The sequence below is a fragment of the Eumetopias jubatus genome, unplaced genomic scaffold (assembly GCF_037043125.1).
Source record: "Eumetopias jubatus isolate StellerSeaLion01/CBP00866 unplaced genomic scaffold, mEumJub1_p1.0 scaffold_1, whole genome shotgun sequence".
NCBI lineage: Eukaryota > Metazoa > Chordata > Mammalia > Carnivora > Otariidae > Eumetopias > Eumetopias jubatus.
In genome coordinates this window covers 163,116,177-163,128,809 of record NW_028274807.1, presented here as the reverse complement: position 1 = coordinate 163,128,809, position 12,633 = coordinate 163,116,177, and the positions used below count along the sequence as shown (strand labels likewise).

Sequence of the window (12,633 nt, the reverse complement as noted above, 5' to 3'; positions counted from 1 at the left end):
TGCCAGGCTCTTTGTGTCCCCCACCCCTGCTCCTGCAGGACCGGTACCCTCGAGCCAGGCGACAAGCTGCTGGCCATCGACAACATCCGCCTGGACGACTGCCCCATGGAGGATGCCGTGCAGATCCTGCGGCGGTGCGAGGACCTGGTGAAGCTGAAGATCCGGAAGGACGAGGACAACTCTGGTAGGGCCCTCACCCGGCCCTGCCGCCTCTCTTGCCCCCCCCCCCCACGGGATCAGCGGGTTCTAGCTTGCAATTTGGGGCTCCCTCTGGCCGAGGAGGGAGGGTGGCGGGCTGCTGGCGGAGACTCCTTGAATGAGCAAATGCAGGGAGGCAGCCCCGCGCTCGGATGTCTCCTGGTCTCTGGGGCTGCCTGGATCCTCCATGGGCGGCACAATGCCTAGCAGAGGAGGCCCACAGGGGGCAGCAGCGAGCAGAGGGGTTGGTGGGGCAGGAATGCCGCAGGGGGGGTATGTCCTGCGTGGGTGATGTGAGTGAAGAAGTAAAGGCTGCCAACTCTAACATATCTGAGGCCAGACAGGCGACAGAAGTGAGTGACCTGGACAGAAGGTAAGAAAAAATGATGCAGGTTGGTGAGGCAGAAGGGAGGCATGTGGCCCCTGGAGAGCCAATCCCTTATTCAGAGGGGCAGCCGCCGACTCCTCCCCTGGGAAGGTTGCTCTCTTGTGGGCAGATTCTTCTTCATCATCTTTTTTTAAAGAAAAGCTGGAAGTCTGGTTTCTTCTTATCCTCATGATCGTTATTTTGTGTCCTGGGTGAAATCTATAGTTTAGAATGTTGGTTTCACGATTCTTTTCTTTCTTCTTTTTTCCATGGCGTTTGGGTGCAAGAAAACATTTGAGGCAGAAGGTGGCCTCAGGGTCCCCGGGCAGTGCCATCTGAAGTCATGGCACGAGCAGATAGGTGGATTAACGAACGAGTGGATGGATGAGTTTGAGGGATAAGTACATCAGGACCCTGGGGCCTGGGGGCGTCCAGCTCCCCTGGGCCCTGCCCCGCTGCGCCCCGCCTGATGGCTGCCACCTTTGCAGATGAGCAGGAGACCACAGGGGCGATCAGCTACACAGTGGAGCTGAAACGTTATGGGGGTCCCCTGGGCATCACCATCTCGGGCACAGAGGAGCCTTTTGACCCCATTGTCATCTCAGGCCTCACCAAGCGTGGTCTCGCTGAGAGGTGAGCTGGGGTTCTGTGGGGACGTGCAGGGCAGGCCCGGGAACCCTCATGGGGCCGGGGTTGGGCTTTAGGAACAGCCAAAGTGGATTCTGACCTCGGTTCCAACGTCGATGTCCTGGGTGACATCAGGCCTGTCCCTTCCCTCGCTGAACCTCAGTTCCACAGAGGCAGACCAGCCCCCCTGGCAGACGTCCCTCCCAAACTGGAGATTCTGCACCTGGAAAGTCAGCACTGTGAGCCATTTTGGAGCACTGTGCACCTTCGATCCTGGCACAGCCTGGGGCTTTTCTGGAGGCATTAGGGGCCGCCCTGCTGTCCTCTCTGGGAAAGCTGTGAGAAAGAGGGTGTCGCAGGCTGTCCAGACTGGGGGAAGCAGGTGAATCTGGGGCCCAGAGGTGGAGCAGGGCCCCACGGGGGTCACAGGGGGGCCAGGCCTGGGCCCCCAGAGGAGGATGAAAGCAGGAGGGCCCACATGGTGGTGGGCTGCGGCAATAGGATGGAGGGGACTGAGGTTGGGTGGAGGGCTCCCTGTTCCTGGAGCGCCCCCTGCTGGCCCACTGCAAAGGCCATTGTGGACGGTTCCTAACTCAAGTGTGTTCATCTACTCCCACCTTGACTGGGTACCTACCGGGTGCCAGCCCGTTCTGGGAGCTGAGAACGCAATAGACAGTGCCCTTGCTCTCACCGGGCTGGTCTATCTCAGTGCTGGCCAGCTGCACTGTGATGCGAGCCCCACGTTTCAGTATAAACTTCTGGTGGCCATATTAGAAAAATAAAAGGAAAAAAATAACATGAATCTTAAATACATATTTATGTCAACACGTGTAGTCAATATACAAATTCTAACGAGATGTTTTACATTCTTTTTTGTCATACTGTGTCTTCAGAACCCGTTGTGTATTTTCCATAGTCAAGCCATCTCAGTTTGGGCCAGCCACGTTTCGGGACCCAGTAGCCACATGGGGCTGGTGTCGGCTACGCTGGGCAGACAGCTCTGACGTCCCGCACTCAGCCCACCAACCCCCAGACTTACGCCCCGGGGCCCCTGGGGAGCTGGGTGGGCAAGGCCAGGCATGGGGGTGCATTACCTCCGCCTCCCCCACCCAGGTCAGGTCCAGCATCCACGACAGCTTCTCTCCCTGCTCTCAGGGCTGGCTGTCCCTCACGATCACCTTCCCCAGCCCAGTTCCCAGGGATACCATTTCATCGGCCAGGGGTCAGGGCCAGGCAGCACACGTTTTTAAAAAACGCTCCTCAGGTAATTCTAATGGTGTCCAGGTAGAGACCCCACTGGGCCAGAGCAAGGCTACTGCCTGGGCCTATCAGCCCCTCGTGAGGTCAGCTGGGCACCCTGTGCTCATTCTCTGGGTGAGAAAACAGGCCCAGGGAAAGGAAGGCTCCCTGTGGATTTCTGCTGGAGGGAAACACGTATCCCTTCCACCCAGCCATCTTTTAATTACAATTAGATAAAGTAAGTTTATCACTCCCATTTTACACATGAAGGAACTGAGACTCAGGGAAGTTGAGAAACGGGGCCCCAGATCATGCTTGACACCGGTTCCAGAACCTAACTTTAGAGTCAGGCAGAATAATCCCCTCCCCCCCCAAATTCTAGACTTAATTTTTTTTTTAATTTTTTGTTTTTTAGAGAGGAAGAGAGTGGGAGGAGGGGCAGAGGGAGAGGGAGAATCTTAAGCAGGCTCCATGCCCAGCACGGAGCCTGATGCAGGGCTCAATCTCACGACCCTGAGATCATGAGCTGAGCCGAAATCATGAGTCGGACGCTTAGCCGATTTAGCCACCAGGCATCCCCCAAATTCTAGACTTTATACCTTTGTTAATGCCACCCTAGATGACACTTGCTTTCTGCTACAGCTGGGTTTAACTGAGGTCAGTCAGGCTTGTGCCTTGGGGTTCCTGAGTTCCCTGAGGGCAGACCCCCTCCCTGAAGCCTTGAATGTCTCTCATTCTCTGTCCTGTACCCCCTCCCCAGGACTGGCGCTATCCACGTTGGGGATCGTATCCTGGCCATCAACAGCGTTAGCCTCAAGGGCCGGCCTTTGAGTGAGGCCATCCACCTCCTACAGGTGGCTGGCGAGACTGTCACACTGAAGATCAAGAAGCAGCTAGACCGTGAGCCTCCCCTGCTCCCCCCGGGGCCATCCACCCATTTAGGAAGGGAAATCCCTCTGTGCCTCTGTGCCAGGTTCATCTGCCCAACCTCATGGCATCCTCACCAAATCCTATGGAGGTGGGAAGACCCCTGGGGCAGCTGAGGAGGCCAGACCTAGAGAGGAGAGTGGTGGTCCTAAGGTCGCAGCTTGTGTAGGGCAGGGTCTGGGTCTGAGCCACCCTCTCCATCGCCTCCTGCCTCTCAAGGCTGCTTGTTCTGCCTTAGGACCGAAGTTTGTACATTCTTCCGTTCCCCTGAATTTGCACCCTGTACCTTGGCAGGGAGGCCACCACCTGCAGGGGAAGGAACTTGAGCTTTTGGGTCTTCCTTCTAATCTGGTCTCCACTGTTGTTCACCATGTGACCTTGGGCATGTTGTGCAGACCCAGAACCTCAGGGACTGACTCCCCGGGACCCAGCTCAGAGAACTCAGCCTCAGTTTTCCTGTCTATGAAATGGGTTTGCCCATTAGCGTGCCCCGTCCTCTCCTATCAGATTGCTCAGTAGCAGGCTCGGGGAGTGTGGAGGGGGGCTCAGTGCCTGTGAGTTCCCAAACCAGACTGAAGTGGGGAAACTGAGGCTCACTGAGCGTCTCTGTGTCTCTGAGGTCAGAGGCCAGTGGTGGTGACACCCCTTTTCTCTCCCAGGCCCCCTCCCGTGCCGCAAGTCGGGCAGCCTCAGTGAGGCCAGCGATGCAGATGAGGACCCACCAGAAGCGCTCAAAGGAGGCCTGCTGGCAGCCCGGTTCTCACCCGCTGTGCCCAGTGTGGACAGTGCTGTGGAGTCCTGGGACAGCTCAGCCACAGAGGGTGGATTTGGGGGCCCAGGTAACGCCTCGGGGCCCCAGGCCAAGTGACATGCTCTCTCTGGGCTGCCCCACCTGCCAGGCCTTTGCAGCGGCTGTTCCGTGCCCCCTCCTCTCCCGGCTCCATCCTTTAGGGACACTTCCTGGAGGCAGACCCGCCTGGGCCCCATTAGCCATTCTCAGGGATCCTCACTGCTCAGAGCATGGACCTCAGGCCTTCACACATCTTTTGATTAGCATCCATAGCACCATGGAGTTCCCCACCTTGAGGTTAGGGACCAAGCTGGCCTCACTTTTGTCTTTCTCATTCCTAGCCCAGTGCCCTGTACACAGCAGGTGCCCAAGCAGTGTTTATTGCATCCAGCTGAAGATGGGAAGGCAGAAAGCCCCTTCCCACCCCATCCCACAAGACCCCGCCTTAAGGTGGACACGTCTTAAGGTGGACACAGGCTGCCCTCTGAGGATGCAAGCTCCCCTGCCCGGGCATGTTGAGACTCATGGGTGGCCTCGGGGTTTGGGGGGCATTTGAATCTAGCAGCTGGCCTTCTGGCCTCTGGGAGGCCCGGCTCAGAGAACTAGTGGAGCGAGGCCTCTAAGTGGCCTCACGAGGCTCCCAGCCCTCGTCCTCCCTGGCTGTATATCTGTCTGCCTTCCCTGGGTCTCCGCTTCCCCATCTCTTGTACTTGATAAGCATCTCTTAGCTTACCCCTGGGGCAGGGTCTTGAGAGCTCTCAAAGGCAGGCAGAGAGGAATGGTTACAATAGCGAGCCTTGTCCCCAGGTAGGAGGCAGCCAGGCTAAGCCCATGGAGCCGGGACAGGGTCTTGGAGCCCTGGCCATTAACTCCTCTGCTGGGTGATCAGGAGTTCTTGGGGATTCTGGGGGTAGGGACTAGGTGGCAGGGCCCTCAGGGGACTCTGGGTAGTCATGCAAGGCCAGAGGGGGCCAAGACCTATCCAGGGTCATCTAGCACAGCTAGAAAAGGGATGGGAAGGAGGGCAAGCTGAAGTGGATACAGACACCCACCTCTCCACCTGGCAGGCTCCTACACTCCGCAGACAGTGGCTCGGGGCGTGACCCCCCAGGAGTGGCGGCCCAGCCGGCTGAGAAGCAGCCCCCCACCCACTGAGCCCCGGAGGACGAGCTATACCCCAGCCCCCACGGACGAGAGCTTCCCCGAGGAGGAGGAAGAGGAGGATTGGGAGCCACCAACTAGGTCTGTGGTGGGAATGCCATGAGGGAGGAGGCAGTCATGGTCTCTTGGTCTCCATAGCAGTGGGGGCAGTGGAGGGGTCTTGTCCGGCTCCCGAGGAGGGGTGCCTCCCGGGAGAGGGGAGGAAGCATCGGGCAGAGCTGCCTCAGCCAGGCTGAGATGGGGACGAGGGTGTGCTGGGCAGAGGGCACAGCAGTGGCAAAGGCGTGGAAGGTGTTTGCCTTTCCAGAGAGTCTGGTAATCTCCCATTCTCAGAACAGCTCAGAACTTGAACCTGACCCTCCTGACTTAACCCAGATTGCTTGATGGCCTCCTGCAAGGGCCCTCGGGTCCCAGGCACCCGCCCTGGCTATGGATGTGGTGGGTTTGGTAGCGTTGGCTTTGAAGGACACCGCACCACCCCTGGAGGAGGCTCTCGCAGAGAGCAGGCCCTGTGGAGAAATGCTGTTCCTCACCCAGCCCTAGCCACCCAACCTGTGTCTCTGCTTTGGATCGGGCACTTCCTTCTGTCTCCAGTGCCTTTCCCTCTCTCTCCTGGCCAAGGCCAGTGCAGCCGTGAAAACCCAGCTCGCATTCTCCTGCCTCCTCCGGGAGGCTCTCCTGACTTTCTCAGGCAGAAGGCATCCCTCCCTCTGCTGGTCCCCAAGCCACCACTGTGAGCCTCCTCGTGGCACTGGCTGCCTTGTGCCCACCTGGTTCATGACCTGGCTGTGGTCCCTTCTGCATAGCGCCTCTCGCTGAGTGCCTGGCACCCAGTGGGGACTGCTGCACACTTTGTGACTGAATCACCAGCTCCTTGAGAACAGGGGCTACACCTTACTCACTGCCATAGCCCCAGGCCCTGTGGAGACCTGGCCCAGGGAATGTTTGTAGAATTGGTTCGAATGGAGAGACTATCCTCAGCCTTAGTCTTCTCATCTATAAAATGGGAAGGACAGGAGGCAACTATTGCCCATCATCCTCCCTGAGTCTCCCTAGGAGAGAAAAACTCCTGGGCCTTTGTAAGAAAGTGCTTTGCAAACCATCCTTTCTAAGCAGCCAGGACTTTGTAGGTGGCAAGTGGCTTTGTGAACTATGAAGTGTGCAAGTGTGACTTGTTACCATTCTAATGAGCCTCAATTTTAGAGCTGATGACGGGCCCGTACAGCCTGTGATGGAAGCTGTGGGGTGGCCCGGACCCTTCCCCAAGCGCAGATACACTCTCCTCTCCATCCATCTGTGTCCTCGCTGGCTCCAGCTCTGTCCCTGTCACTGTGCTATGATGCCATGTGTCTGGGTGGGGCCAGGGGCCGTCCTCTGGGGTTACACCATGGATCTCCTCTCTGTCTGTCTGTCCGTCCGTCTGTCTCTCTTCCCAGGCGTCCTGTGTCACCGCTCTCCACCCCGTCTCATCTGCCCCTGTTCTAACTGACCACCGACAGTCCTGGTCGCCCCTAACTGCGTCCTCCCCCCATTCCGTGTCACCAACCACTGCCCCGGGGCCCCAGCACTGCCACCGAGGACGCCCGCCTGCCTGCCCGCCCGCCTGCCCGCCCACCCTATGGCCCCTCGAGCCCAACGCTGGGCCCCGGGGCCCCGAAGACTCCTCAGGCCCCAGCCCGCCTGCCCGCCCACCCGCCTGCCAGGAGTTGACGCTCTCTGGTTCCTACGTTACAGCCCAGCCCCTGGCCCTGCCCGTGAGGAGGGCTTCTGGCGCATGTTCGGGGAAGCGCTTGAAGACCTGGAGTCATGTGGTCAGTCAGAGCTGCTGAGGGAACTGGAGGTAGGGCCACCCACCCCACAGACCTTCCTGGGGGCCCCTGTGCATGGCCACACCGATGTGCATGCCCGTGGAAAGCAAGCATGTTGATGGGATCCTGCTCATGTGTAGTGTGTATCATGCACTCAGCACCCTCCGTATAAAGGCGTCTTTACCCACGTGCAGGTGTGATTGAGAGAATTGTGGTATGGCACGTGGGGGTGTGTGCACATACGGACGTGTCTGGCATCATCATGTGTGCATCAGGGGCATGCGTGTGTGCATGTGTGTGAGCATGCTCATGTATGCACAAATGCTGAGGGTGTTTTCAGAACAGGTGTGTCTGAGCGCCCATTTGGATGCTGAGGGGCAGTTTTGGTGTGTGTGTGTGCAGGCGCAGTCTGGGGACGTGGTTATGGACGTGCTCTGTGGAAGCATGCAGATGTGAGCATCAGGGACAGACAGTACAGGGGATGAGGGGTCAGGGAGCTGAGAAGTGAATACAGCTTTGTGTGAGGTCAGCATGGCCCACGGTGGAACAGGCTGCCCAGGAAGGTCTAGGAAGACTGAATCACCAGCTCCTTGAGCTGGTCATTTCAGAAGCTCCTTCATGCTCTGAGAGCAATAATTTAAACTTCCACTTTATCTGTGCTTTTGCCCCTAAATTTTTGATTGGTGCCATTTTTTTTCTCCATCAGTCTTGCCAATTACTAGGCTCCTCAAAGAACTGATTTTTGGCTTTGTTAATTTTCATTGTTTTCTATCTTACTCATTTCTGTGCTTAGCTTCTACTTTATTTGTGTTATTTAAATAACACAAATGGTTTCTTAGCTCCTTCATTTTCAGTCTTCCTTGTTTTCTGCCATAGTGCATCTTAAGCTATGATTTTACCCATAAGCACTGCTTTGGCTGCATTCCACAAATTTTGATTTGTGATGCTTTTGTTGATCATTCAATTCCAAATATTTCAAAAATTTCTATTACGATTTTAGTTAAGCCCTTGAATTACACAGAAGTGGAGAGTTTTTTTTTAAACCCACATTTTAAAACCAATTCATATTTGCTTTTAATTCATATGTACTGTGGCCAGAAAATATGTTCAATTTGCTATGAATTCTTTGGAGTTTGCTACGACTTTCTTTGTGGCCTAGTATGTGATCAGTTTTAGTAAACACTTCATGTATGCCTGCAAAACAATGCAAATTTCCTTTTGTTGGGTGTCAGGTTCTCTGCAGGTCAAAATTGTTCATAAACTTGTTCAAATCTGCATCCTTATGAAATGTTATATGCTTTATTTTTATATTTTTTTTATTAGCGGTATGATAAAATTCCCATCATGAGTGGAGATTTGGCAAGTTCTTGACATTGTCAATTTTTGTTTTCTATCCTTTGAGGTTATATTGTTAGTTTCATATAAATTCACGCTTGCTATAACTTCTTGGTGAATTTTTCTTTTTATTATTAATCAGTATCTCTATCCCTATGTGCTTTCCACTTTAAATTCCATTTTCCCTCATAATAATATGGTTCCACCAGCTTTATTTTAGCAATGTTTCCTGTCTTTTTTCCAATTTATTTATTTTCAAGCTTACTGTGTTACTAAGTGTGTACATTTATCATTTTAAATGTATCTGTTATATGCTGTATGTAGCTTATTTTTCCCCAATCCAAGAGTCTCCTTTTTAAGACTCGTTCATTTATATTTATTGTGATTACTAATATAATGAAACTTAATTCTAGCATATAATTTATACTTTCTATGTATCCTACTTACTCTATACTTCTGATCTAGCTTTGCTATTCTTGTATTGATAAATCTTTTATTCCTGTTTACTCTCTGCACCACCAAAATGGACATTTTATAATTTTATTCTTTTAGTGATTATCCTTAATTCATTTAATATTCAGTTTTTTAATTTCAAATATTTTATTATTACAGGAGCCATATATGTGGATGGTGCAAGATTAGATAAACAAAATAAAATCAAAACTAAAATAAGCAAAATAAAACATAAGAACACAACATTCCCACTACACATAGATCATGACTGTTACTGCTTAAGTGAGTGTATATATATTTTTAGGATAGTGAAACCATGATGTATATGCTGTTTCATACATTTTTCTGTCAGCTACCCCATTTTCCCCCCACATATGAAAATAACCTTCTGATACATTTTCATTTCTTCTAATACCAAGGTCATATGCAGGTTTTCACAGTTGACCTCAAATTTCCCTTTATACCTGGTCCGGCTAAGCTAATGCCCAACCAAAGCTTGGCACCTCGTTGTTATGCTTTTTCAGTCTCTCTTAATTTTAGTCCAGTGCCTTTTTAATGATGCTAAGTTAAAACTTTTGTTTACCAAGATAAAACTCACATATAACGTAAAATTTACCACGTTAAAGTAAATTGAATATTAAAAGTAAAAAGAAGTAGGGGCGCCTGGGTGGCTCAGTCGTTAAGCGTCTGCCTTCGGCTCAGGTCATGATCCTGGGGTCCTGGGGTTGAGCCCCGCGTCGGGCTCCCTGCTCAGCGGGAAGCCTGCTTCTCCCTCTCCCTCTGCGTGCTGCTCCCCCTGCTTGTGCTCTCTCTCTCTGTCAAATCAATAAATAAAATCTTTAAAAAAAATAAAAGTAAAAAGAATTAATTAAGGATAATCACGAATAGTTCAGGGGCTTTTAGTGTTTTTGTGATGTTGTGTATACACGACCAGAACATTTCTTTCTTCCTTTCTTTTTTTTTTTTTTTTACGACCAGAACATTTCTAACATCCCAAAAAGAAACCCCACATCTCCCAACTGCTCTCTGCTTTCTATCTCTATGGATTTGCCTGTTCTAGATATTTCTTATAAATGGGGTCATGCAGTATGTGGCCTTTGGTGTCTTGACTTTTTTCATTTAGCTTGATGTTGTAGAACATAGTACTTCATGCTTTCTATGGCTGAATAATATTCCATTCTATGAATAGACCATGTCGCTAACTTTTTGAAAAGACCAGGCGCAACTGACATGGCCTTGAATTTTCATCTTTGCTTTGCTTTTTCTAGCAAAGTTGAATCAATGCCTTTGGCCCCCCTTCTGAATGAGACAGGGCCTATAGAATGCTTCCATTTCCCTCTAAACTCTCTCCTCTTGTCTCCCTGCTTGTTTACAAATTGCTCGAAGTTAGTTAATGTGGGATTTTAGTCAGTACTCATTAGGGTTGTAGGCAATTAATTTCTTTGCTCACTGTTGCTTTCTGCGTTCTACTTTTTGCTTCTGAGTTCATCTTTAAGATCTTTTAGTGACCATCTTGGGGTAGTAAACTCTTTTAGGTTGTGTGTGTGATTTTATCTTATTTATTTTTATGATCAGCCAAGATAGCAGAGTGTTAAGACCCTTGACTTTGAAACCAGATTCTGAGTTCAAATCATAATTTCTCTTAGCCTGGGTTTCCTCACCTGTAAAATGGACCCCCAAAATGGTATTTGCCTGTGTTTCTCATAGTATCGAAGAGAACAAAATGAGTTGTGTGTGTATAAGTGAGTAGAACTGAGCTCAGCACAGAGTAAGTGTTAATCGTTCAGTGCCAACAATTAGCATTCTGATCGTGGGTGTGATCGAGGACCCCCCCCTGCCCACGATCAGACTGAGAGCCCCTGGAGAGCAGGGACCCTGTCTATGCTGTGCACCATTGTGACCTTGAAGGCTGATACATAGTAGGTGTCCACAGATGCTGACTGCAAACAGCGAGCAAACAAGCATCCGAGTGAAGGGCTGTGTGTCCGCAGGCATCCATCATGACGGGCACGGTGCAGAGCGTGGCCCTTGAGGGCAGGCCCGGCCACCAGCCCTGGCGGAGGAGCCAGGAGGTACGAGCGTCCCCTGAAGAGTTGCAGGAGCTGCTGCTGCCGACATCCTTAGAGATGCACAAGGTGGGCGCTGGGGCTGGGCATGGGAAGCCTAGATGCGTGGCCTGGTGTTGTGAGGACCCACCAGGGGCTCCAGATGGGCCCACCCCTCTCTGGGCTTCATTTTCCTCCACCAGACACAATTTTGTACTAGGTGGAACTTGTCAAATTCTCACCATTTGGGTGATACACACGCACCCTTGTGATACACACTGGGCTGCTATGAATGTTTTTCTTTAAGTAGACTTTTTCCCCACTTAAGATTGTGTGTATATAAAACAGGAACACGTTTATATATGATACGTGTCTATGTATTTGTGTGTGTGTATCATATATATCAGTTACCAGTTCCTTAAAGGAGAAGCCAGCCTCCCTTGTCATCTGTAGGTTACTATATAGAAAAACAAACAAGAGGAGAAGAAACCTCTCAGCCAGTGGCCCTCAGAAGGCTCAGAGCCTCTTGGTAAATTGAGAGATGATCAAGTGTTAGAGGGGTGAAAACCCATCGATACCCCACTGAGACTTTCTCCTGGGGGGAAGGGAGAGGACTGAAGAACGGAGAAGGAACCCCTTCCCCGGCTTCCCCACTGTGACTGGTGCCGGGAACCGGAGGTCGTGCTCCCATGGAGAACGCGAGGGGGCGCTATGTGGTAGTGGCAGGGAGCGCAGCTGGGCAGTCAGTGGGCTGGGCCTGGGTCCCACACCAAGGGATTTGGGCTGCTGTGGGGAGCTGGGGACAAAGGTCGGAGCTCCAGGGACTTCCTCCTCCTTCTGCTCCCAGGTAACCCTGCACAAGGACCCCTTGCGGAATGACTTTGGTTTTAGCGTCTCTGACGGCCTCCTGGAGAAGGGTGTCTATGTCCACAGTGTGCGCCCTGATGGGCCAGCCCAACGTGGGGGCCTCCGGCCCTTCGACAGGGTCCTTCAGGTAATGCTGGGCTGGGGGCACCATGGATAGTGTGGCCTTTCCTTTCCTTGTGGGGAAAGAGCCCCACTTCTACCCTGGCTGAGTGGCCTTAGGCAGGTCACCTTCTCTCTCTGAGCCCCGGCTTCCTCATGTGTGAAGGGAATGACAACACCAGTCCTATAGGCCGGTTAGGCTTAGTTATGTTGCAGTAACAACCCCGAATCTTAGTGGCTTAACACACGAACCTTTTGTCCGCTGGGGGGCGGCATAGGCTTGCTCCGCCAGGCTGATGGGGGCTCTACCCTTTAGCAAATGCCTTCGACCACGTGACCTAGGAACTGAGACTGGAAAACCACACGTGGGTTTTTTTCCTGCCTCCACCCAGAAGCAGCACCTGCCATTGCCCTTCATGGCCTATTGGCCAGAACTAGTCACGTGACCTCGCTAACTGCAAGGGAGCCTGGGAAATGTGGGTGAGCCCAGGGAAAGCTCTGGAACAGCCCTGGCCCAGCCACCCTCTGCCGCTTTTCCCTTGCCCCAGCTACATTTCCCTTGGTGTGATTTCTGCTATTTTGTGCCACATTTACTGAATATGTTTCCTTTAAATTGGTGGAGTATTTCTGACTTAAATTTATTTTGAAAGGAAGCTTTTCATGTCATTTAGGAATGAAAGCCCAGCACCCCTTGCTTGACATAGAAGGTCAGTGTGA

General features: G+C 52.1%; 1 protein-coding gene across 1 annotated transcript in view; it reads left to right on the top strand.

The window, feature by feature from the left end:
- GRIP2 (glutamate receptor interacting protein 2) overlaps positions 1-12,633 on the top strand; it is a 46,915-nt gene that overhangs the window by 31,395 nt on the left and 2,887 nt on the right. Inside the window, exons 17-24 of the mRNA XM_088027145.1 lie at positions 39-184; positions 1,054-1,198; positions 3,192-3,331; positions 4,018-4,197; positions 5,216-5,390; positions 7,044-7,149; positions 10,897-11,040; positions 11,798-11,944. Coding sequence (XP_087883271.1) covers positions 39-184; positions 1,054-1,198; positions 3,192-3,331; positions 4,018-4,197; positions 5,216-5,390; positions 7,044-7,149; positions 10,897-11,040; positions 11,798-11,944 — 1,183 coding nt within the window. The remainder of the gene's footprint in view (positions 1-38; positions 185-1,053; positions 1,199-3,191; positions 3,332-4,017; positions 4,198-5,215; positions 5,391-7,043; positions 7,150-10,896; positions 11,041-11,797; positions 11,945-12,633) is intronic.